The sequence below is a fragment of the Mucor mucedo genome, assembly GCF_025094135.1.
Source record: "Mucor mucedo strain NRRL 3635 chromosome Unknown EV154scaffold_17, whole genome shotgun sequence".
Lineage (NCBI taxonomy): Eukaryota > Fungi > Mucoromycota > Mucoromycetes > Mucorales > Mucoraceae > Mucor > Mucor mucedo.
In genome coordinates this window covers 378,593-403,093 of record NW_026252301.1, presented here as the reverse complement: position 1 = coordinate 403,093, position 24,501 = coordinate 378,593, and the positions used below count along the sequence as shown (strand labels likewise).

Below are 24,501 nucleotides of genomic sequence, written 5' to 3'. Positions count from 1 at the left end.
TGGTAACCTTTCGCAAGTCTACGGCTATTTTATACGATCGTCAGATATCCATGTACAACCTCATCAAGGAGGTTATATAAATACCCAGTGATAATCCTTATTTTTTTTTTATTCTTTTTTTTTAAACAAACAAGTCTCTATTTACATAAGCATAATATGAGAGGAGCCGGACTCACAATTATTTCTTTGGCCGCTGCTGTGTCTACCGTATTGGCTGGATCCAAGATTTCTACTTCGAGGCCTGCTGATAAAGAAGGTCAATATCCACGTCTTGGTGCTTGTCCTGATCCACATGCCTGTATTTTCCCTCCTGATGTGTAAGTCTAAATCAATTAAGTATCAGCAGATAATTTATCTTGTAATTTATAGATCTACATTTCTTCCGGGTGCTTATTTTGATTTGAGGGTTGAGCTTCACGCTTATGACAAAGATACTTCTAATCCTACCCCCGCTGCATACAAGGAATTTAAAACAACTATCAGAAAGGATCGTGGTGACTGGGTGGATATTAACACTTTCTTCAAGATCAAAACTCAACCCAAGATTGAGAACTGGAACTTTGATTGGATTGATTCTATTGAGACCCAATATGCCTCTATTCTCAACAGCACAAGAAAGCCCATCGAAGTTGCTGTTGCCTCTCGTGCCTGGAGAAAGTTGAAAATTAACACGCCTGGTAATTATGAAGTCAAAGTGCAGTATGGCCCTAAACAATCTTATACTGCAATGTACACCATCGTTGAGCCCAAGAAGCCCAAGAAGAAAGCAAAGAACGTTATTCTGTTTATCTCTGATGGTACTAATGTTGGTGTAAGTGACTAAACAACACGAACAATTTATTTCATTTTCTTAACCAGTATTATAGATGATCACTGCTGCTCGCGCTCTTGCTCGTAAACACACATCTGGAAAATACGAGAGTCTGCTTACCTTTGAAGACTTTGATCACCTTGGTCATGTTATTACCAATTCTCTTGACAGTTTAGTAACTGATTCTGCCAATTCTGCCTCTTCTTACGCCACGGGTCATAAATCGTCTGTCAACTGTTTGGGTGTTTACGCCGATTCATCCCCTAGCTCTTTCGATGATCCTAAGGTTGAACTCATCACCGAACTCATTCGTCGTCGTCAACCCAAGAAAGCTATTGGTATTGTTTCAACTGCCTATGGTCAAGATGCTACTCCAGCTGCTTTTACTAGTCATACACGTCGTAGATCTACTGCTGCAGAGATCACTGATCAAATTATTAATGGTGTTGGTAATTGGACCAATAGTGGTAAGTGATATGATTTTTGGATGTTAAGATTGGTGACTAATACATGTGTGATAGTTGTTCCTGACGTCTGGTTGGCTGGTGGTGCTGAGTATTTTACAGGCCCTCTTGCTCTCAACAAGAAAAATTACTATGAAAGTTTTAAAAAGGCTGGTTATAATGTTGTTATGGACAAGAAATCATTAACTTCCAATAAGAAAAAAAGTGACAAGCTCTTGGGTGTCTTCCGTAAAAGCAACTTGGACGTTTGGTTTGAGAGAAACTTGTTTAGTAATAACACAGTTGGAAACAAGGCCCATCCTGATTTAAGTGGTGCTGATGCTTTGGGATCTAACCAACCTGGTCTTTCTGACATGACTATTGCTGCCTTAGAAGTTTTAAAGAAGCGCGGTGGCGAGAATGGTTTCTTCATGATGTCCGAGGCTGCATCTGTTGATAAGCAATTACATAAGTTTGACTTCCCTCGTGCCTGGGCAGAACTTATTGAAATGGACGTTACTATCAAAAATACTATTGCCTGGCTCAAGAAAAATGGTGAATACGAAGACACTTTAATTCTTTTGACTGCCGATCATGCTCATTCCTTTGATGTTTGGGGTTCTGTCGATTCTGATTATATCATGAGTCATGACGATGCCAGTGATATGCGTAACGCTATTGGTATTTCTTCACAAGCTGGTTGGCCAGGCTATTTCGATACAAATGGTGATGGCTTCCCCGATAACTGGTCTCCTAAAGTCTCATTAGCTGCTGGTACTAACAATGGTCCTGATCATTATGAAGCTTGGCAAACAAGTATCAAAGGTCCTCGTGCACCAACTGTCTTGGGTGAATTTGGAAACTATGTAGGAAACCCTAATGATGCCGCTGGAAAGAACGGAGCAGGTCTTCATTTTGAAAACAATCTTCCTCACGGTGAAGATCAAGGTCAACATTCTATGAGTGACGTTTTCTTATATGCTAATGGTCCCAGTTCAGAGCTTTTTAAGAAGACTTATGAAAATTGGGAGCTCTTCTTTAAAATAACTGAAGCCTTGGATATTCAAAAGCCTACCAAAAACGAATAAGTTTTTCGTTCAAATTTTCAGACCTTTTAAAGTTAAAATATTGTCCTGCGATTAATTAATAAAAGTATTGTCTTTATGCTATCACTGCATTCTTCTTCTTTTTTTATGAAAGTTAGAGCATACGCGCTTTCGAAATTACGAGTACATAGATAGCTCAATACAAAAGTGTCATTATAGTATCACAACATCTCCAAGTCTTAAGCAATGGAATTTTTTCAAAAAAATCCATAAATGTGCTTCGTTTCGTATTATTTAGATTTGTACAAAAAATCATATGATCATTGCCAAGCCTATACTTAAAATCAATGAAGGTAAACTTTAAAGAATAAATTGTTGGCTAGCTAATCAATTATAAAACAAGACAAGATATATGATGGCAGAAGGTTGTCTAAATTAAGGAATACAGAGTAGCTCAATGTTGATTATACTGAGTATATCAGAGAGTTAACCCAAGGTGACCTGAGGAAGACTGAAGTAAAATGCATACTTATAGGTTTTGGAAGAGAATATTTGATATGTATGCTTCATGAAGGAAGCCAGCACGCCCCAATATCCAACACTAATCGAGTAACCAACCAAACATCCTCTTTTTATTGGCCGATTCTTTTTATTTGTCTGGATTTGTAGTGCGAACACTGTAAGCCACAGAATAAAAAAGTAAAAAGTGAATTTATCTGTTGAATCGCTTTTTTCCCTTTACTTCAAAAATATGGTCCAAGTATCTTCAGAATATATATCTATTGGCTGTAATAAAACCGCCCATGCTGCTTCTTGGGGAAATAGTGGTCTTGTTGCATTTGGTGCCGATACCTTGATTGCACTCTATTCGCCTTTGGTAACATTTCAATTACGTAAAAAGAAATTTGGCGACTGAATGACATTTCCGTAGAACGAATACAGTAAAGGCGTCCAGGAAACACTTCCCGGACACAAAGGCCGTGTTATTTGTTTAAAGTTTATCGAAAGAGGTATTTTTTTTTCAACATAGTAAAATAAACGCTCCAACTAAACTGTGTGAAATATAGGCTCTGAGGCTAGTATTAAGGATGTTGCTTTGGTTTCTGGCTCTGCCGATAACACTGCTAAAGTCTGGAAGATTAATGCCAGTGGAAAGGTTAATATGAGAAGTTATTGTGAAACGTGTATAATCATTAACAACCGTAGTAGTGGGTCAACTCGGCAACTTTAGAAGGACATACTGGAGCAGTTGAAACCATTGCTTGCATGCGTGCTCACTCAATTGAAGGAGAAACAGATATGATTATTACAGGTTCTTCTGATGGTAAAATTCGTGTATGGGAACGTCGTGAGGTTGATGCAGACAAAGGTAAAACTAACAATCTACGTTTGCATATTCATACTTATACAAGCCTTTTAGATGAGGTTATCTGCAAGCAAGTCATTGACAATGGTAACAAGTACCCTATGTCTTTGGCCCTTTCTTATCTCCCCGATAGCAAAAGTAAGCAGCTAGAATCAGTTATTATTCTTTTACTCACCATTTTTTTTTTCAAGCTCCCGTATTTGCTAGTGGACATACCGATAAACTTATTTCAATTTACATGTACCAATCCAGCTCTAATCAATTCGAAAAGATGCACACATTGCAGGGTCACGATAATTGGGTTAGAGATCTTTCATTTGCGACATACACCTCTTCTGAAGATCTCACCACCAACAATTTGTTCAAAAATGGGGATTTAATCTTAGCTAGTGGAAGTCAGGACAAGTATATTCGATTATGGAAGATATCAGTTCACGTGCCTGTCGTCGAAACCAAGACCGAAGAATCTGATATTGACAGCGAACTGTCTAAGGCCTTAAAGGAGACTGCATTGTAAGCGCCTAATTCTTGTTTAATATTTGAAAATAATATTAAAATCTTATGTAGATCTGAAGAGCAATTAAGCACAAAGTCACACATTGTCACCGTCGATTCAAAACAGTACTCGATCATGTTTGAAGCATTGTTGATGGGACACGATGACTGGGTGTTCAGTGTAGAATGGCAAAGACCTTCGATTATTGACGGTAAGTTTATCCAACCTATGCGTTTGATCTCTGCTTCGAGCGACAAATCTATGATGATTTGGAGCCCTGATTCCGAATCCGGTGTTTGGGTTAACGAAGCACGTATGGGAGATATCGGCGGAAGCACATACTTAGGATTTTGTGGTGCTTTATTCAGTCCTAACGGAAAGCATATTGTATCTCATGGTGCAAACGGCTCATTCCATTTATGGAGAGACAATTCCAACGTAAAGGGAGAGAACAATTGGACACCAGAAGTAGCAATTAGTGGTCATTTCAAATCTGTTGAGAGCCTTGCTTGGGATCCTAAATCGCAATTTTTATTATCTGCTAGTTTGGATCAAACAACTCGATTATTTGCTCCTTGGAACAGAGATGTCAACGGCAAGAAGGTATCAACATGGCATGAAATGGGCCGTCCTCAAGTGCATGGCTACGATATCAAGTGCATTTCTTTTGTTCATGATTGGCAATTTGTCTCTGGCGCAGATGAGAAGGTGCTTCGTATTTTTGACGCCCCCAGATCATGTGTAGAGAGTTTATCCGTACTAACCGGAGAACAAAATATGAAGAGCGATATTGAAAGTCGACCTGTTGGGGCTAATTTACCAGCACTAGGACTTTCTAACAAGGCAGTGTTTGAAGGCGATGTTACGCGCGATGGCGATGTCGAGGAAAACCATTTCACTAGCCACGCTAAGACTTCTGCCACTGTAGAATCATTAGCAGAGGTATTGGTCCATCCACCCTATGAAGAACATTTACTGCAACATACATTATGGCCCGAAGTAGAGAAATTATATGGTCATCTTTATGAATTAATCTGTGTCGATACAACACATGATGGTAAATTCATTGCTTCTGGTTGTAAGGCTTCCAATCCTGAACATGCTGTGATCCGTCTTTTTAATACCGAGAATTGGAAAGAAGTCAAGACAAAGATTGATGCACATTCATTGACAGCTACCCGTGTCAGATTCTCTCACAATGATCGCTGGCTTTTGACTGTGTCTAGAGATCGCTTATGGTCAATCTCAGAACGTGATATAAATAGTGTAGATACTCCTTATAAGTTGGTTGCCAAAAGTAAAGCTCATGCTCGTATTATCTGGGATTGTGCTTGGAGTCACGATGATAAATTATTTGTCACTGCTTCTCGCGACAAGACTATCAAGATTTGGGCCCAACCAGATGAAACTGCATCGAATTGGTCATGTGTTGCCACCATCAAATGCGCTGAAGCAGTTACTGCCATTGATTTTGCTCCTGTTTCTGTGAACGGAAAGTAAGTCTTAATCTTCTTTTTTTTTGTATATATTTAGTCCGATTATTAAATGTTCTACAGATATGTTATTTCAGCTGGCTTAGAAAACGGTCGTATCCAGTTATTGTCTAGTATAGACATGCAACAAGTTGATCAATGGGGATTATGGCATAATTTGGACGAAAGGTAAAGATTCAAATGGTTCAAGTATCCGAGATAATAATATTTATTTTGTAGACTTTGCCATTATGGTGTTGTTCGTTCTCTTGCATGGCGCCAAACAACTCGCGATAATTTGTTGCAGCTAGCATCTGGTGGCGAGGATCATTCTGTAAGAATTTTAAACGTAGAATATTAAATACTTTTTTTTTACGGTCACCTGTACAATAAACTATTTACCTGACTCAAGTACAACCTTGACTAATTTATAAAGTTTAATACGTTCTACGATATCTTTCTCGACCTGATCGTCGATGTGTGATTCAACTGACCACCGATTAATTAGGTTTTGGAATTGATCGTAGGTTGACACATATGTGGATAAAGTACTTATTAAGATAGATTTATAAGTAAACTCTTCCCTATACATAGAGCAAAGTTTCGAAATCATGTCATAGACGTGACTAGGATCAACTGCTGTTACCTGTATCATTGATTCGGTAGATAATGGATATGACTTAGAAGGAAGAGTCAGTGACTTTGTAACAAGCCGAGAGGCTTCTAGCTCCAAGTTATGGAATTTGTCATTTAGATCGCCAAACTTTGCAATAAAAAACTTCATTTTCTGAAACAAGGCTTCCATTGATTCCGTTTGATTGAATAAAAGTCTAGGTTGATTTACACCATGATCTTCTAAAGTTATAGGTAGATCATAGGTTGCACTGCGTTGTGAAATTACATTGCTGATGGATTGTAACACATTTATCGAATCTGATTGAGTTGTATACCAGGAATCACATAGAGATTTAGATCTTTTCAATATCTCAAAGGACACATTTCGCTCCTGTATTATGTACTGCATATGTCGTCGTGTTTAAGGTATAACTTGGGTAAAAACTCGGAACACCTGAAAAATGTTTTTGTGCGTTGTTTAAACTAAGCAACTCTGATTACAGTGCATCTAGACGTATAGTGCGTCCACTCTCAAATGGAACATTTTTTGAACTTGGTATGGAACATTTTATCTAAATAGGAACTTTATTTAAGCAGTTCTTGAAATGATTTTTAAATCGTTGAGTGATATTAACCAGGTGAGACTCCATAAGTTGACTGCAACCTAGAATTGCTTAGTAGAGTTAAATTCTAGAAGATATACGCACTTATAATCTTTCTTTCTATTCTCTACCAACTGAGCTACTTGGTATCGCCTTTAAGAGCTCAATCTTAGAATTATTGATATGCTTATCTTGTTAATTAAGTATATATCTTGCACACCTTTGTTGTTTAAAACTCACCGAAATTCCTAAACGATTATCATCATTGACTAGTTTTTTTTTCAAACCGTAACCATACAGCATATCTTTGTTGTGGGCTAAATATCTGATGTTAGGCATTCGGTTAATAACTTGTGTGGTAAGAGAACGTGTATATTAAAACAGTTGGCTCTTACTTTCACCTTGCTGAACTGAACCATGAAGTCTATAAACAGTGAGGAGAAGACTTACGGCCTTGTTAAATTACAAAATCAGTTAAATTACCTTGATGTTTCCAAAGTACAAGTACTGTATATAACAAGGTGGGATAAAGCTATATTGCCTTACATACACAAGGCTGTATTATGCATTTCTCCAATTTAGAGTTGTTGCTGTAACAATGGTAATATTGCTCGTGAAAAGCCCAGAATACGTAATTATTGTCCTCTCTACACTTTTGATTACTGTTTCTAAAAAAAAGGGGCCCGCTGTTTTATTTTGAAACTTTACAAAAAAAAAAAAAAAAAAACGATGGAATGGTGCATTATGACAAAAGAAAGATACAAATCTTGGAGACATATAATCAGCAACTAAACTATTATTTTTTTAAGAGAAGAAAAAGAATATTCTTAATGTTTTGATTTAAGTCTTTTTTGTGCTGTCTCAGATGATGCTGATGTAGCTGGCATAGCTGGGAGGGGTGTTCTTTCCAAGAAGTTATCAAACAAGCTAATATCATCTTCATTGACTTCCTTGTCTTGTGAGATAATTTTGAATACCTCTTTGACCATTTCGCAGCATACCCAAGTCGAAAGAATGACGGGCAAAACAGTAGAACCAAACTGGACCACGGAGCTGCTGATTTTCAAGGTACTGCATCTTGAGACACGCGAGATGTACTTTGTAGGTCTATCTAATTTAATAAGTGTACTTGATAAACCAGAATGGATGAAACCAACTGTGCGAATTGCTGTTGAGCGGTCATCAAAGTTGATTTCTTGAAGTAAACAGTCAAGCATGTCTTTCAATATCCGGGGTAGTTTAAAAAAGCCTTCTTCCCTAAAATTAGTGCCAGATTCATCTTCAATGATTGATTTGGCTTCACACGCCCCTAACTCTAAAGGAACAGAGTGCCCATTGCTGTATTGTCTAAATATTATATCACACTTGTGACCATAACGTAATCGAGTTGCTTTTGTGATGGATCCAATGGCTCTCTTTTTATTCATTCTTTTTTTGCATCCTAAACTGGCAGATTCTCCACAGACAGCTTCAATGTTTTTGAGTTTAACAAGTTCACCCTTTATAAAATAGTTAGTTTCTAATTCCAGGTCAACAACCTGTTTCCTTATATTATAAGTGCTTTGACCCTCTTGGTTATCTACACCTTCGTAGTTGCTATCGACATGTTGGAGAGTATCATTATCTACTTCGGATAAATCCTCAACCATTGCAATTTCGTTTCTTATCTGGTTATTTTCGAAAGTCATTTTAAGGTACTTATTGTTAATCATAAGCTTTTTCCGAGCCTGTAAGTAAAAGTATTGTTTGACCAATGTAGTGTCTAAAAGCTAAACATATTCAATGACATAGACGGAAAAAAAGTAGCGTTCAAATACGCGTACCAATTGTGCTTTTTTTTTGTTTTGTCTAGCCCACAGAATGACATTACTGTTGGTGTTCTTTTTCAAGTTCAAGTTACCGATATCATTTAAGGCACTTTCCAGGGAAATGTCTAGAACTCCGTATTTTTTTCAAACGTATTTTTTTTTTATACTACTTACAGAAATTCTGGCCAAAAGACCAGCAGGCCAGAATGTTTGCACTTATTTAAAATGCATCCCTGCTATTCACAGTTTGTGAGGTCCAAAAACTCAAGAACTCTGCCTAGGAGGTCGCCCTCCTATAGCAAATACTAGCCACAGCCGCAATATCACAATATATCTTTTTCAATTTAGCTTCTTTTCAAAGAAACAAGAGTCCTTACTAACTAACCTTTTTACGTGATCGGTTACTTTCATACGATAAAAGAAGTATGTTAAGGGAAAAGAAAAGGAGAAGAATAAAGTGTGTGAACCAGCTTTATTTATAGATAAACAAGCTTATGTCAGGATGATTTCATTTGTCTATTTTATCATCCATAATGTTTGAGCCTTTACTTAAAATAAAAACAGACCATCGCGTGATTCTAAAAAATACGTTTGAAAAAAATACGGAGTTCTAGACATTTCCCTTTCCAGAGCATTTAAACAAGAAGAAAAACTTTCACATTTAGTATGTTTTGCAAAAGCTAGTGCTTGGAATGTTGCGTTTGACGCCCAACTTGTTAATATCCAATCTTTATTTGATTGTTCCATAACGTGTTTTAAAAGAAAGAAAAACGCGCTTTTTTTACATTTTAGATACACGATCGATTTACACGATTGATTTTAAGGACCGACTGAATAATAGCAAAAAGCGTGACGTAGATTTTAAAAATTGAAAAAGAGTGACGTTTCATATTCAGTAGATCGTGTATCTGCGGGATGAAGGAAGTACTTTTGACATAACGTCAATAATTTTTTTTACCCTTTTATTTTTGCTCTTATAATGTTCTCTCAGACCAGAAATGTTCGCGACAGCATGCATGCTGAATTTAATTGTACTTTTGCTGTAGGCAAGTGTTTTGAATCGAGGGAAGATCTTAAGACTGCGATTAGTACCTTTGGGAAAAAGTATAACGTAGTTTTTTCCATCAAAGACTCTCATCCTCGACTTGGTCAATTTATTTACAACTGTAAGCATGGTGGTTTCAAGCGTGAACTTGGAAAGAAGAATGACTCGATTATTGATGATGAAGAGGTTGATGAAACCATTGACCTTACTTCTAAAGATTCGACTGTGCCTGAAAAAAAAACAGTTTACAAAAAAAGCACCCAAAAGTTTCTTTGCCCTGCTTCGATTTCATTGTTTGGATTCACTGTCACCAAAAATCATATACACCATAACCATCCAATTTCACAGGATGTTACAACTTATGCTATTCATCGTAAGCAGAGTCCGGAAATTATGGAAAGAATTTACTCACTTTTGTCCAGTGGACACAAAGATCCTGTCACCAGCGTTATGGATGTAACTATTTTTTTAATAGCACAGAATATCTCATGTACTCATTACATATACGTTCTTAGACCCTGAAAGCATTGAATGTCAAAAACCTAATCAAAAAAGATATCCAGAACATCCAGTCTTTGTATTTGAATGATAATGGAGGAAAGGAGATGTATTATCTTATCACTGAATTAGAAAGTCTCGGGTATGTCATTCGTATCCAGGTGAAAGGTGATCAGGAAGTCAAGGGCCTTTTTTTTTATTCACGAAAAGGCTATAAAGGAAGCTAGATTATGGCCAGAAGCTATAACAATTGACGCTACGTATAAGACATACGCTCACAAAATGTCACTCGTTAACATTGTCGTAACCAGCAACTTTTCTTCTGTTAAAGGAATTAACCGTTTGCAGACGTTCGCTATCGCTGCCGCATTTGTCAACAACGAGACGGAAAATACGTTTCAGTGGATTTTGGAAGAATTGAGGGATGCTGTTTGGCCAACCGAAACCAGATACAAGTTACCTTCGGTCATCGTTACTGACAACGAGCAAGCTTTGCGAAATGCTATCGAAAACGTTTTTCCTGAGAGTCAGCACTTGTTATGTCCGTGGCATCTCTGGAACACCATGTTGACAAAACTTGCAATTGGTAAGGTTGCTTCTGCCGAATACAATTTACGTATTACCGAAGCAGAAATCGAGTTTAATTCAATGATGAGCAGCTGGAATATGCCATCATTCAGAAAAGCATGTGACAATTTCGAGAAAATCATCACTACTGTTGGATACTTCAAGGAAAACGGTCAAATGGCTTTGTCGTATTTGAAGGATGTGTAAGTATTTATGATAAAATTCCCTGTTTGCTTATGGCTAATGACTGATTTTACAAAAAGTTTGATGAAAGAAAACGAAATGAAACGCTGGGCTGGATTATACGCCAATAACCATGCCCACATGGGAAACCGTACATCTGGAAGAGCAGAGAGTTTCCATTCGGGACTGGAGAGAGCTCTGGGAAGTCAATCCGCCTCCAGAATGACGCTTACAACCAAACGAATGCATGCGTACTATGAAAAAAAGGTTTGTCCATTTAGGATTTGTTTAAGTTGAAAATTTGTAAAATAATCACACCAATCTTTTTAAAATGTAGAGAGATGATAGATACAGAAGATTAGCAATTGAAAGAATCAGTATCGATTCTGTTTCATTCGACGAAAGCCGAGAATATCGATTTAAAGCCCTCGCTTTTAATGTTGTCCGCTTTGCTATGGATAAGATTAGAGAAAACCTTGTTTTATCCTTGCAAGATAATTTCGTCTCGAAAGGAAAAGACTGTAATTGCTGGGATCGTGTAAGGTATAATCTTCCGTGTCCATGCGTTATCAGCATTCATCCTGGAGTCTTGCCTCTATCAATTGTAGATAACCGTTGGAGATTTGAGCGCGATGAAGGTAATTGTTTACATAAAAATAGTGGCCGAATGCGCTTAATGATTTTTGGTTTCTAGATTATGAAGAGGTTAGAAAAGGTGGTGACGGGAGCCGTGACAGCAATCAAAATATGACCAAAGAGAAGCCTGGTAAGTTTTTTTTCTTTCATTTTTATTATAAAATTATAAATGTGAGGCATTTAGTATGGGACGTTATATGTTACGCATGTTTCTGTTTGTTACTGTCTCAGTTAATATTTTAAATAAAACAAAATCCTTCATCAATTGTGATATATTGAACTGGTATCTACGCTATTGTTTTTGTTACGCTGCTTAAATGTATGTAATAATTATAACTGTCGATTTGTGCCTTTTAATGCTTCGTGCTTTGTATTAAAAGAAGGATGGAATATCATATTATAAAATTACATTGAAGGCCGAAAATAAGTAACTAATGAAGTCATAAATACAATCTTTAAACCATAGACGAAGTGGGAATTGAAAACAAAGCCAAGAGTGAAGTTCCATTTGAGAAAACAGCAAGAGCTATATATGATATAGACGGTGAAGGTGAGTCATACATATCAAACACATCATTTTATTAGAACTTAACATGTAAGAAAATAGATGATGAAATTGTAGTAGATACTGCTACCCGCGTTCAAGAAGGTACATTGTGTATAAATTGAAAATTTAGTACACGTAAATCCTTATTTTTTGACGTATAAAAGTTATTGACGATGAAAAAAGAAGCATCAACGAGTATCTTGATGGAAGTGGTAATGACGATAGAAACGAAGCACGTGGAGAAAACCCTATGCCTTCGTCAACTAAAGGTGTTTATTGTTATTGCTACTATTAAGAAAAAATCCGAAGCTAACGTTTATTTCTGTAGAACATGCAGAGGACGAGCCAAAGAACAACAGAGAACGAATGATGCTCCGTGTTGAGAAACTGTTGCATGATATGTTTACCAAAATAAACTCGTTGGGAACACAGCAAGAAATCAGCAATGCCATCAAAGTGTTGGAAAAGGCTGATTTGGATATAAAAGAACCCGAAATCAAAATGGATGAGCTGCAACCGCCTTCCGTAAATACAAACAGAAAGGGGCGTAAGTCAAAGCGCGGCGTCAAGAGTAACACTGAAAGGCTCAAGATTGCGTCAGAATTGTTTTACGAGCATCAAAACAAAGAGATAAAAAAGAAAGAAAAGAAAGAAAAGAAAGAAAAAGAAGATGAAGAATTTGAGAGAAAGAGAAAAGAACTCTTCCTTGAAGAAAAAGAAAATGATCTTCAACAAAAGAAAAGAAAGCTGACTATGTTTGTTCGCGAAGATCCCTCCTCTTCTGGTAGCGATATCAAAACTGAAAAATCAGTATCGCATTATGATCGGTAAAGAGTTGCATATTCCTATTAACACAATACGCTTTATTTTGACTTATCTCTACTTATTTATATATTATTTAGCGTTATTACCTACCGCAACTCTAAAAAGGATGTGGCCTTTGATTGGAGTCATATCAGCCCCAAAAATGTAATTACTGCGATTCATAACGTTGGAGCTGACGGAAATTGTGGTTTTAGAGCTGTAGCTCTTGAGGTATACAATGGCCAAAGTCAATGGTTAAAGGTCAAACACCAAATGCTACAGACGTATATTCAGTATCATGATACTTTATATAAGCCTGTAGATGAAAAGTCTGTTGAACTAGAAAAGATTAAGATGGTTAGACGACTTAATTCTTCTAAATCACCATGCCTTAATGAAGAAGACTAACTTTTGTGGTTCAGCACATTTAGCTGTCCCCAAGTTGTGGCAGACACATTTGAACGGCCTGTGATTCTTTTCAGTCATGTTAAGTATTTTTTAAAAGATACAGGAGAGCCTAGGGTGAACCGTGAAGCACAAGTTTTATTTCCTCTCGTGAATATGCCACTTAAAAACGTCGATATGCCAATCACTCTTCTTTATTCGTCCTTTCATTTCTACGCAGTAGAATTCCATCGCACTCCAACTGGACGTTTGAAGAAGTTTGATAAACCTGCCATTGACATGGATAATGGCCGTCTTAGACAATCATATCCTGATATCTGTAACATGCAAAATTTTGCCATTCTTTTCTAAACATTAGTTTCAACAATTATCCTCACTTTCACAAACCAAAAAATAAACCAAATGCTCTTTGACATAATTATTCTTATTTGCAATTGTAAGACTTGCATTTTGTATTGTTTATTCCTATTTCTTAATTCTATCAGTCTTAGGTTCTTCAGACATAACTTTTAATGTTTTTCATGCCTTCTATTAAAAATACTTTAGTTGCATTACATTATTATTGAAGTTCTTATTAGACAATGAAATAATTCAATAGACATTAAATATTTAAGTTTGTTATGTCAGTGGTTCCTTGCCTTTGTGCTTTAGTAAGCTTAAGTCATAAACAATGTAGAATTGCTCGACATCCCCCTTTATAAGAGCTTGAAAATATTCATTATTGATAGTAAATAACGCAAAAGCAGAGATAAATATGACGATTTAGAGAATGTATTTGACACCCTTTTCTCGCCTTTGGTCCAGTTGTACCATCTGTGAGTAATTTCAGAGCGAGTTTTAGCCTGAAGCCAGAATTAGTTCCTATTCTGAGGCCACACTCATATATTTAGCATGCCTCTGGTCTCAACAGAATTACAAAGGTACCATCTATTCAACATAAAGGGGGCGTGTAACTTCAATAATATATTCCTAACAGTATTTTTAATATCGTTTTGATAATATTTGTTTGAATATGCTATACATTCGGATAGTGTCAACCTTTTTTCTTCAGCTCATGTGCAACGTCAGATTCCGAATATGGAAGGTTTTATCCTCAACTTTTGAAACTCAATATATTTTTTCTCCGTAAGCACTGTAGTTGATGAAACTGATTGCAAATAGTACAAACTTTCTCTTCTCCTCCCAACACCAAATTAAGGGTTAGTGCATACACCTAAGATATACATCGATAGAGAGAAAACAGATGGATGATTTATTTTAGATATGGATGGATATCAATTTGAATTTTTTTTTTCTCGATGGCAAAAATGACATGACATGCTAAATGTATAATTTACGAATAGATTTGATTTAAAATGGGTCGCGTAATTCGTGCTCAGAGAAAAGGTGCTGGAAGTATCTTCAGATCTCACACTGTAGGCCGTAAGGGTGCTGCTAAGCTCCGTGTCTTCGATTTCGCTGAACGTCATGGTTATGTTCGTGGTATCGTTAAGGACATCATTCACGATCCCGGAAGAGGTGCCCCTCTCGCCAAGGTCGTTTTCCGTGATCCTTATAAGTAAGATGGGATAAATTTATAGAGTGTGATTTGGTATTAACTGGGCAATTTTAGGTACAAGCTCCGTACTGAAACTTTCATTGCCACCGAAGGTTTATATACTGGTCAATTCATTTATGCCGGTAAGAAGGCTTCTTTGAACATTGGTAACGTCTTGCCTTTGGCCTCTATGCCCGAAGGTACCGTTATCTGTAATGTCGAAGAAAAGGTTGGTGATCGTGGATCCATTGCCCGTACCTCTGGTAACTATGCCACTGTTATTGGTCATGGTGATGATGGTAAGACCCGTATTCGTCTTCCTTCCGGTTCCAAGAAGGTCATTCCCTCTACCTCTCGTGCCGTTATTGGTATCATTGCCGGTGGTGGTCGTATTGACAAGCCTCTCTTGAAGGCCGGTCGTGCTTTCCACAAGTACAGAGTCAAGCGTAACTCTTGGCCCAAGACTCGTGGTGTTGCTATGAACCCCGTCGACCATCCTCACGGTGGTGGTAACCATCAACATATTGGTAAGGCTTCTACCATGGCTCGTGACTCTCCTGCTGGTCAAAAGGTCGGTTTGATTGCTGCTCGTCGTACTGGTCTCCTCCGTGGTACCAAGAAGATCAAGGATGCTTAAATCACTATCTAGTAATAATAAAACTCTTTTGAATGTAAATGTAATATTGTAAAATTGGGCGATAGTTTTATTTGTGTGAATGACTTGCTGCAACGGACGTGCTCCTAACCATTTAGGTCTGTCTGCGGCCTTTTTTTTTTTTTTTTTTTTTTTTTTTGCGGTTGTAATAAAATGGGATTTCAAAGCCCCCCCTGGAATTCCTTTTATATTCGTTTCTTTCTTGTATTCTTACATTATGTTCCTTTCACGTTTTTCTCGCAGTGTTGCTATCAGTCGTGCCTTTTACTCAACCGAAGCTCCCGCCAGTTTGAGTGCTGGTGAAAAGCATATTTTCCAAAAGCTCACAGAAGCACTCTCACCTCATAAACTTCAAGTCGCCGATGTTTCCGGTAAACTTTTTCTTTATTTTTAGCTTGTTCAATCACTAAGTCAGTTTTTTAAGGTGGCTGTGGATCCATGTATGCCATCGACATTGCTGCTAAAAAATTCGAAGGAACTAGCATTGTAAAGCAACACAGAATGGTAAACGAAGTTTTAAAAGAAGAGATCAAAGGCATGCATGGGTTGCAGGTAATGTTAATACAACAGTGCCAACATTGATAACTAATTTGGAAATACAGCTTAAAACATCAGCCAAATAATAGGGCTTACTACATCAATAGACATTTTTTTTTATTATTATTAAATTAAGCTACCTGCCCCGAATTGTGTTCTTTCGGACCTATCAACTTCTAATTCGATTAAATGATCTTGCAGGGCAACAAAAAGCTTTCGACAGTCGGGAGAAAAAGTAAAACCAGTGATTGCACGGTCCTCATTTTCAGGCGATAGTCGTACTATTTGTCTCGTTTCGAATGTTCGTGTATCAACAATGTAAATGTTAGACACATGTTCGGTGTAAGCTAGCAGATCGATAGGGCCTGAACTAAATTGAACACAACGAGCAGCCTTTTTGGCCTTTCGAGTCTATAACATCGTGTTCGTCTTTAATATGGGGGTTTTTTTTTTTTCTGTCTCGATTTCCTTTCCTACCTCGAATGATCCCAATTGAGCAAGTCTTAAACCTGAATGGATATTAAACACGCTTACAAATCCATCTTGACTTGTTACAGCAAACATGTCTGACGACTGGTTCCACGCGCACGATATACATGGTTCATTAGAAACTAATGTGTTTGAATTAGAAAACATCGCTAAAAGATTGAAATAGCTTATACCTTTGTAGCTACTTTGCTCTTGGTAAAGTCCATATTTATTAATATGGTAAAGGTAAACTCCACCATGATCACTTGCCATGAGTAATTTTTTACCATCAGGACTAACAATGCCTTTCAGAACAAAAGACATTAATACCACCTTACTTTATTTTAGTCAGGACACACTTACAGTAATTGATTACAGCTGCCATTTTTAAAGTTTGGATCTTCTCCAATTCAGGAATAGTAGAGACATAAACAGATTGATCGCTGTTGCATACGACAACACGTAATTTAGTGTTCCATTCCGAGAGACATACTGATTTGTTCATCCCTTCCCCCAGACGATATGTTCGGAAGTATCCGGTGACAAGGTTTTTTAGCATGATTATACCAGTTTGACCTCCAACAACCATATATTGTCCTCTTTGTGCTCATAATTAGTAGAGATAGTTTACGTTTCATTCGTTTAAAACGTACCTCGTGTCAAGTGTGGTGGGTGTAAATGACAATTCGCTGTGGAATTTTGTGTCTCTTTGGGTTTTAGTATCAAACTAAGAAGGGGTTATTTACGAACCAATCCGTTCACTACTGCAAACGAAATACCTTGTATATTGCGTTTTGCTTTGGGTGGATAATTGCTGTATTACTGAGACTGCAAATAAGATCACGTAACTTCCTACACTAATCTGTTTAATATGCGCGAATCTTTATGCTTCATTGTTTTACCAGTGCTGAATAAATGTTGAAACGTAATAGGACTTTTTAATTGAAACAAATAACCCGTTATTCAAACTGGAATAGAATAAATATAAAATTAGTTAAGCCCTATAAGTAGGATAGTGAAGGCTTGTTTTACATAGGTTTATCGCCCTTTAGAGACTGGTTAATAGTAACCCTTTTATCAAATGATCTTTGCTGTAAGAACATTTCTTTGTGTGCCCTTATTTTTTATCTGTTACTAAAGAAAGAAAAGAAAGAAATAGAAAGTCGTAATAACTTTTTTTTTATAGGGTATCAGAAGTCAGCCGATTGGCGATGTTTGTTTTCTTTTCTGATGTATCATTAGCATCTGCGTCTTCCAATTACAAGATACATTTTTATTACAGTATCAATCTTTGTGTTAGTATTCTCTATATATTTCAAAATATCTTAATGCTGCATTACGTCCTCTGTGTCTACTACTTTGACATTGATTATTGTAAAATCAATATCATTATCACACGACTTTACAGACTCAGGTGATTTACTAATTGGATATAGTTTGATATGTTCGGTTCACAAATATGTAGTACTTGATGGATTGTTAGAGCAGAAGAATGGCCTCGGATTCTTCGATATATACAGATACGTTTATAAGAAGTCAATAGAAACTGTTGACGTAAGTAATACAGGTGAAATTTTTTTATTTATACTTCTGTTTAGGCTTTAATTTATTATTGAATGTGAACACACTACCACATGTCTGCAGCGCTCTTTCTGCTCTCCTTCTTCTTGTCGATGCTAGTGTGTGTTTGTATCACAGGTTCTTTTTCAACCCAAACTCCTTCATACTCTTCTTCTGGTTTGATAGATCTATAAGGAGATGTCGCTTTTTTACTTTTACGCTTTCTTTCGTCAGGACTTCTACTTCTCTTTCGGCTACTCCTATGCTTCCCAGGACTTCTGCTTCTTCTGCGACTACTTTTATGGCTTCTTTCTTCGTCTCGGCTGCTTTTTTTATGTCTTCTTTCTCGACTGTCTTTATCTCCTCGGCTGCTATGTACATCACGACTTCTGCTTCTTCTACGACTACTTTTACTGTGCTTGTGTCTACTGCTTTTGTGATGCCTTGAACTAGATCTGTCATCCTCTTCTTCTTCGTCGGATATAGATACATGACGGCGCTTGTGCTTACTCGATCTCGGTTTAAATGGTTGGACCACAAATTCTTCTGAAATGACATTTGTCAATGGTATAGTCGGTTCTTTCCTTTCTGACGCTCTTTTAAACATGGGACGGAAAGGCTCCGAAGATTCAGCAGACTTTTTCTCTATAGGTATATCAACTGTAGCAACTGGAGGTGGTGCAGGAGGACCGATCAATGTTTCCTCTTTTTCAACCACTGTAGTTAGTGTGTTTTCTGGCTGTTCTTCATCCATTTCATCCGAATCATCGGAATCATCCAAATTATCAAAAATAGCCTTAAATATATCCATAGAAGGTCTTTCATAGTCTAATGGCGCTCCTTCTTCTTCCTCATCCTTAATTACTTCCTTATTAACTCCAGTTGAGGGGGCTGATTCATCGGTTATTCTCTCCGAAGGCTTGGGTATAACTGCCTTCAGTGTTGCATCATTTGGCTCGGGTTGGTTTTCAGAGGTAAATTTCAATGGAAGACGTTCATTCAACATGGATTCCATGGATTCTTTGCTAAGAGCTTCCTTATTTCCAGCCCGTGAACGACCAACATCTGCATCAGCTGTAGGATCATGATTTGGGTGGGGGTTGCGGACATTGAATCTCTTGCAAACAATACGGTTGGGATAGAATGGCTTTACTGTACGAGTCAGGTTACCAAACATCTTCATTGCTGCTGCTTCTGCTTCCTGAGTCAACTGGCGGGAGAAAATGTTTCAGTAATTATTTCTTATTTCAACTCTCTAACAGTCTTACCTGCTTCTTTTCAGGCTCTGGCATAGCCTTTGCTCTGGCTTCTTTCTCTTTTCTGTATTGTTCCTCTGTCTTTAATCCACCTTCAAAATTAACAACCTCTACGTTCTTGGTTTCAGCAGCCGATGTAAAACGTCCACTCATCATGGCACTGATGGGTCTAAAGATTCTTGCAGCCTTGGCAAATTCGTCCATTTCTTTCATACCAGCTTCGTAAGATAAACCTTCAGGAATAGGAAGCACAGATTTGGGGACGCCATCTTCTGTTAAATGACCTGCGAGATTTTCGAGGTAATGTCGATATCTAGCTTGCTTCTTCAGGTTATCACCAAATGGCATAAAACCTTGTAAAGCCAACTTTGCTACATCTTTGGGCACGACTGGAAAATCGGCCAATTGAGATTTGTCTTTACCAATATCAATGAAGAAGGAAACAGCACGATCCAATTTATCTTTGGAATGTTTAGGGATATAATCAAACACTGACCTTGCCTCAATAGGTTTTTCACCAAGTGCGTTTCCTCTCTCTTCAAATGAAAAGACACTTTCTTTAGTAATACTCGCTGCTTTGGGTGTATCATTGGAAGAGACATGATGATCTTTAAAATCTTCAGGAACCTTTGGTGGCGGATGCCATTTGCCAATATGTTGCTTTTGATCCGATACCAAAAACCCTTTCAGAGGTGGCCTTCCGTCTGAGCATTTTAAAGTGTTGGTGGTTTGTTCAGCTTCCTGTTGTCTTTTGCGTTTTAACCCTTGAGCCTTAATTTCATCCTTTGTAAATCCACCTTCATTTTCATCATAAAGGGCATGATGGTAGTTTTTTAAGGCTGGCTCGCTACCGCCATAAACATCATCATCGTCACCATCATTTTCATCAAAAGCACCTAGTCCAAAAGCACCACTTCCTTGCACACCAAACGAAGCTCTGTTTTTGCTATCTATTGCAGTCCCGCTCATTTCTTCTTGTCTAGTAATTTCACGTAATCGTTTCATTTCTGCTACCTGAGGCACAGAACTAGACAGATCATAGCCTAAACCATATGTATCTCTTTTGGCTTGAAAATTCTCGATAGGAGTATCGCGAGGTGCAAAAGTCATATCAATATTATCATCATCACTTTCTTCGTCATCTAGGGATCGTTTTGTGCGTGGCCCAATACCTTGGCCTGGTCTCCAACCCATCTTTCTCAACAGTCGAATACCCACTGAGTCCTTTGGTGGACCAAACATTCCCATCAAACTGGAGCCTAACAAATCACCACTTTCCGATTCCAGTTTCTTACGTGTCGCTAATTCTCGTTCAGTTCCGCCTAATATATCAAATTCTTCTGTTGCCACTAGCTTTCTGGCACCTGCCATAGCCTAAACAGAAACTCAGTTTTCAGTTCAAGCTTCCCCCCAATCGATTTGCTTAAGGAAATTACCTCTAGATCTTCTTCGTCCATGTAATCTTCAGGACGTGCTTCTTTTCTTTCATTTCGTGCAGATCGTGAGGACACAAAGTTGCTTGGCTCCCAACCTAAATTCCATTAGCAATGCATTTTATTTGTATTTGACACTCAATTACCTTCTTTTGATCCAACCGTGTTGAAGTAACCGGCAGAAAATCCACCTGTAAAAGCACCGTGGAATCTACGACGACCTTGTTCATCTCTTGCCTCTTGTTTCCAAACAGGTACAAACTGACCGGCATCCGATCGTCCTGCACGCCTATCTTTATCTGTAGTTTCTGGAAACGCTGTGCCAAAAACAACAAAATTTTCTGGAGCTTTCGACATGTTAACTTTTTTTTTATGTAAAAATCAGCTAAGAAAGAAAAAAAAACAAAAATTTGGTTTATGGCAGATTAGGCAACCAATCAAGACCCTTGGTTTATATCAAGACATGCAAAAATTGGGAGTCATTATGGAGAGGATTGTTTTATTAAGATACGTGTATTTTTAATATATTTAAACAGCAGAGGTTTTTTGTTGAGTTTCTTCGATAGCAGGGATATTATGATTTAATTGCTCGTCAGTCCACATAGGAGTAAACTTGGGTGCATCCTTACTACCAACATTACAAAGACCACCAATGGCCTCGTAATCAGCAACACGTCTAAAGCTATAGCGGTTCCAGATATCTTCAAGAGAGGCTACAAGATGATCAATCATTTCAGGTGTATGACCAGGAGAAGGAGTGATACGAAGACGTTCTTCGCCGACAGGAACAGTTGGGGAATTGATGGATTGAACATAGATACCATATTCGTTTAAGAGATCATCAGAAGCAATCTTTGCAGATTCAGCATCACCCAAAAGAACGGGAACAATGTGAGAAGAGTTGGGCACAACAGGGATACCAAGTTCAGCTAATCTAGCCTTCACAGTACGAGCATTTAATTGTTGCTTACGACGTTCAGCATTTGAATTTTTTAAATACTTGACACATTCTCTACCACCGGCAACAATAGCAGGAGGGAGTGATGTAGTAAAGATAAAACCAGGGGCATAAGATCTGATCATATCAATGAATTGGGATGAACCAGCAATATAACCACCAACAACACCGAAACTTTTACCAAGAGTACCAGTGATGATATCAATTTCGTCCATGATACCACCGTTACCACGATGAGGATTTGCTACATTTAAATCAAAATCGAGATGTTCAGCAATACCGGCACCACGGGGACCATAAATACCAACAGCATGCACTTCATCTAAAAAGGTGATGGCGTTGTATTTCTTTGCTAACTCGACAAACTTGTGAATAGGAGCAACTGATCCACACATGGAGTAGACAGATTCAAAGGCAATAATCTTGGGTCTTGAAATATCAACAGATTTCAGTAATTCCTCAAGATGTTCAGGATCATTATGACGGAAAATGTGTTTTTCTGCCTTGGAATGGCGGATACCTTCAATCATGGAGGCGTGATTAAGTGCGTCCGAGAAGATGACACAGTTGGGCATCTTGGATCCCAAAGTCGATAAGGTCGCATCGTTGGCTACCATACAAGAAGAGAAAACAAGAGCTCCTTCAGTGTGATGTAAATCTGCCAGCTCAGACTCTAATTGTAAATGCAAGTCCGCATTACCAGCAATATTACGGGTTCCACCCGCACCAGCACCATAGCGATCCAAAGTTTTTCTGTACGAATTATGTTAAAAAAAAAAATTTTTTTTTTTGCTTATTTTTTACTTACTTCATGGTCTCGATCAAAATTGGGCTAGCACCCATACCCAGGTAATCATTAGCACACCAAACAGTGACTTCATCCTTAGGACGGGCAAGATGGGCCAAAGGAAACTTTTTGGCAAGACGGTTGATGTTGTTGAAGTAACGATAACTTTTATCGTTGTGCTTCTTATCCAACATATTCTTGTAGAAGCTTTCATATTCAAAATGTTCGGCCTTCTTTTCTTTGGGGGAGGTATGAACACCTCTGGTTTGGATAGCAGCACCCATGACAGGGCATTGATTGGCCTTGGTCAATAACCCACTTGACTTGTTCAATTGTCTAAGAGCTGCAGTATTGTTTACATTTAAAAAGGGACATGCCTTACGGGCTTGTAAAAGAGCAGACTCCATTTTGATGTGTAACTTGTGTTTTTTTTAAAAAAAAAAATAGAGAAAGAGGGGTAACAAGAAAACCTATAAACAGCAATTCCATCTACTTTATAAAAAAAAAACTTTTTTTTTTACAGGGTGGAGATTTAATTTGACTGTTAATTGGTAATTCAATCAAGCCTTTATCACGATTCTTTGGACTTTTAAAAGAAAACAAGAATAAACTATTTCCTTTAGAGTCAATAAACAAATAAAAACCCAGCCAGTAAATACTCTTTTAGTCCATAGCACCTTTGTGCATTTGATAGGTACAATTTAGAATGACAGTTCAGTTACAAATCGGAGAAGAAAAAAATTCTCACTTTTAACCCGTAATGATGAGTCAAAATAAAAAGCTCTTCTGATGGATAAAGATTGTGTGACTATAACCCTTCAAAAAGTTTTCTTTTCTCGCCTGATTTTATCTGTAATGTCGATGCATCTCTACATAAGCAGTAGATAGACAGGACCAGTTCACCCAATACTTGAGAAAGGTTCATGTATAAAAACAAGCTGTCATTGAGATCAACTACATGTTAGGAAAGGCACACTAAAATACTGACTAAGCGAATAAATAAAAATCCTATTTCCACACATAAGAGGTCGCTTGAGAAGGTCCAGTAACCATGCATTTGTGGTTTGGTAAGTTTCGGTAAAACATCAGATGTGCACAACACATATTTTAGCCGCATTCCATAAGTGGTTATGTACAGGGCCAATCGGCGCACTGAATTCCCGCTTCCGACTAGCAACTTGTGATTGGCTCAGACTTGATTAATAGCATTTTTTTTTCTTTCTCTCTGTGGGCTGCTAAATTTGATGACTGAGGCAATAGCTGGTACTTGATTATATGTCGGGAGAGCTATTAAGTGTGTTTAAAGTTACGGGCTGTAATGCCAAACAAACAAACAAAAAAATATTCTGAAGAAACTAAAGATTTATTGAGAAAAAGAGTTGTGCAATTAGGGTGGGAATGTTATAGAATATGGAGTAGATGAACCTTGGTGCTGTACAAGTAAAGTGAAAATTTATGTAGAGTTAAATTTAAGCAATAAGCTTTAAAAGGACTGGTGTATATTGATACATTGTTACAACTGAAAGAGAGACAATGCTCAACACAATGGTGTCTATGAGGATGATGAGAAAACACTTCATAGATTTAGAAAAAATAACTTAATACTTACTGAATAAAGCTTTTTCCCAAGGTTCCAGCATATAAAGAGCCGTTTGAAGCTCATATTGATAGAGTTTAGTAGATAAAAAGCTTGACTTGTGTTTAGAGTCCATTTTGGTCAAGAAGAAGAAAAGGCGCAAAAAAAAAGTAAAAGGGAGGTCAGCTAAAAATACACAAGGGAAATGTGCCTTATATAGTAAATCGAGTCACGACGAAAAAAATAAAAAAATGGAGTTGTCTCACAACTATTGTAGGGCCGTTAAACAATGGATCCAAAACAATGTTGTCACTCACACTGTTACACAGTTTAAGGGCTGAAGAAGAAAAGCAAGTTGCATAACTCATGATGATTTGCAATATAAATTCA

General features: G+C 37.6%; 10 protein-coding genes across 10 annotated transcripts; 4 read left to right on the top strand and 6 right to left on the bottom strand.

Moving 5' to 3' along the window:
• Window positions 1-41: 41 nt before the first annotated feature.
• Window positions 42-2,508, top strand: EV154DRAFT_498862 (alkaline-phosphatase-like protein). The gene is made up of 4 exons (XM_051600413.1): window positions 42-317; window positions 370-811; window positions 867-1,278; window positions 1,333-2,508. Exons 1-4 carry the CDS (start codon window positions 157-159, stop codon window positions 2,340-2,342), a joined length of 2,025 nt encoding a protein of 674 aa, XP_051460906.1. The 5' UTR covers window positions 42-156; the 3' UTR covers window positions 2,343-2,508.
• A 528-nt stretch (window positions 2,509-3,036) lies between these two features.
• Window positions 3,037-6,060, top strand: EV154DRAFT_498860 (quinon protein alcohol dehydrogenase-like superfamily). Its single transcript, XM_051600412.1, has 9 exons — window positions 3,037-3,177; window positions 3,232-3,310; window positions 3,368-3,456; window positions 3,510-3,669; window positions 3,721-3,804; window positions 3,858-4,179; window positions 4,234-5,658; window positions 5,719-5,823; window positions 5,875-6,060. Exons 1-9 carry the CDS (start codon window positions 3,052-3,054, stop codon window positions 5,993-5,995), a joined length of 2,511 nt encoding a protein of 836 aa, XP_051460905.1. The 5' UTR covers window positions 3,037-3,051; the 3' UTR covers window positions 5,996-6,060.
• On the bottom strand, window positions 6,040-7,190 carry EV154DRAFT_549176 (uncharacterized protein; the record flags this gene model as incomplete). The annotated part of the gene is made up of 3 exons (XM_051604854.1): window positions 6,040-6,185; window positions 6,281-6,640; window positions 7,092-7,190. The coding sequence occupies 3 exons, from the start codon at window positions 7,188-7,190 to the stop codon at window positions 6,135-6,137; spliced, it is 510 nt and encodes a 169-aa protein (XP_051460904.1). The 3' UTR covers window positions 6,040-6,134.
• A 339-nt stretch (window positions 7,191-7,529) lies between these two features.
• On the bottom strand, window positions 7,530-8,937 carry EV154DRAFT_498856 (uncharacterized protein). The gene is made up of 2 exons (XM_051600411.1): window positions 8,675-8,937; window positions 7,530-8,578 (listed from the first exon to the last, which is right to left on the bottom strand). The coding sequence occupies exon 2, from the start codon at window positions 8,561-8,563 to the stop codon at window positions 7,679-7,681; it is 885 nt and encodes a 294-aa protein (XP_051460903.1). The 5' UTR covers window positions 8,564-8,578; window positions 8,675-8,937; the 3' UTR covers window positions 7,530-7,678.
• A 5,588-nt stretch (window positions 8,938-14,525) lies between these two features.
• On the top strand, window positions 14,526-15,648 carry EV154DRAFT_459574 (60S ribosomal protein L2). The gene is made up of 3 exons (XM_051597490.1): window positions 14,526-14,543; window positions 14,688-14,902; window positions 14,957-15,648. Exons 2-3 carry the CDS (start codon window positions 14,700-14,702, stop codon window positions 15,516-15,518), a joined length of 765 nt encoding a protein of 254 aa, XP_051460902.1. The 5' UTR covers window positions 14,526-14,543; window positions 14,688-14,699; the 3' UTR covers window positions 15,519-15,648.
• Window positions 15,649-15,736: 88 nt separating this feature from the next.
• EV154DRAFT_91710 (bola protein) lies at window positions 15,737-16,451 on the top strand. The gene is made up of 3 exons (XM_051607841.1): window positions 15,737-15,907; window positions 15,961-16,088; window positions 16,139-16,451. The coding sequence occupies exons 1-3, from the start codon at window positions 15,754-15,756 to the stop codon at window positions 16,157-16,159; spliced, it is 303 nt and encodes a 100-aa protein (XP_051460901.1). The 5' UTR covers window positions 15,737-15,753; the 3' UTR covers window positions 16,160-16,451.
• On the bottom strand, window positions 15,740-17,676 carry EV154DRAFT_498839 (WD40-repeat-containing domain protein). Its single transcript, XM_051600410.1, has 10 exons — window positions 17,574-17,676; window positions 17,444-17,509; window positions 17,321-17,393; window positions 17,195-17,268; window positions 16,905-17,140; window positions 16,736-16,846; window positions 16,551-16,684; window positions 16,139-16,484; window positions 15,966-16,088; window positions 15,740-15,912 (listed from the first exon to the last, which is right to left on the bottom strand). Exons 1-8 carry the CDS (start codon window positions 17,642-17,644, stop codon window positions 16,200-16,202), a joined length of 1,050 nt encoding a protein of 349 aa, XP_051460900.1. The 5' UTR covers window positions 17,645-17,676; the 3' UTR covers window positions 15,740-15,912; window positions 15,966-16,088; window positions 16,139-16,199.
• A 276-nt stretch (window positions 17,677-17,952) lies between these two features.
• On the bottom strand, window positions 17,953-21,192 carry EV154DRAFT_438402 (uncharacterized protein). The gene is made up of 4 exons (XM_051596878.1): window positions 20,937-21,192; window positions 20,794-20,888; window positions 19,370-20,731; window positions 17,953-19,311 (listed from the first exon to the last, which is right to left on the bottom strand). Exons 1-4 carry the CDS (start codon window positions 21,145-21,147, stop codon window positions 18,169-18,171), a joined length of 2,811 nt encoding a protein of 936 aa, XP_051460899.1. The 5' UTR covers window positions 21,148-21,192; the 3' UTR covers window positions 17,953-18,168.
• A 72-nt stretch (window positions 21,193-21,264) lies between these two features.
• On the bottom strand, window positions 21,265-23,219 carry EV154DRAFT_91609 (pyridoxal phosphate-dependent transferase). The gene is made up of 2 exons (XM_051607840.1): window positions 22,557-23,219; window positions 21,265-22,501 (listed from the first exon to the last, which is right to left on the bottom strand). Exons 1-2 carry the CDS (start codon window positions 22,940-22,942, stop codon window positions 21,319-21,321), a joined length of 1,569 nt encoding a protein of 522 aa, XP_051460898.1. The 5' UTR covers window positions 22,943-23,219; the 3' UTR covers window positions 21,265-21,318.
• Window positions 23,220-24,004: 785 nt separating this feature from the next.
• On the bottom strand, window positions 24,005-24,247 carry EV154DRAFT_560430 (small subunit of serine palmitoyltransferase-like protein; the record flags this gene model as incomplete). The annotated part of the gene is made up of 2 exons (XM_051605611.1): window positions 24,005-24,087; window positions 24,145-24,247. 2 exons carry the CDS (start codon window positions 24,245-24,247, stop codon window positions 24,005-24,007), a joined length of 186 nt encoding a protein of 61 aa, XP_051460897.1.
• Between the last annotated feature and the right edge of the window lie 254 nt (window positions 24,248-24,501).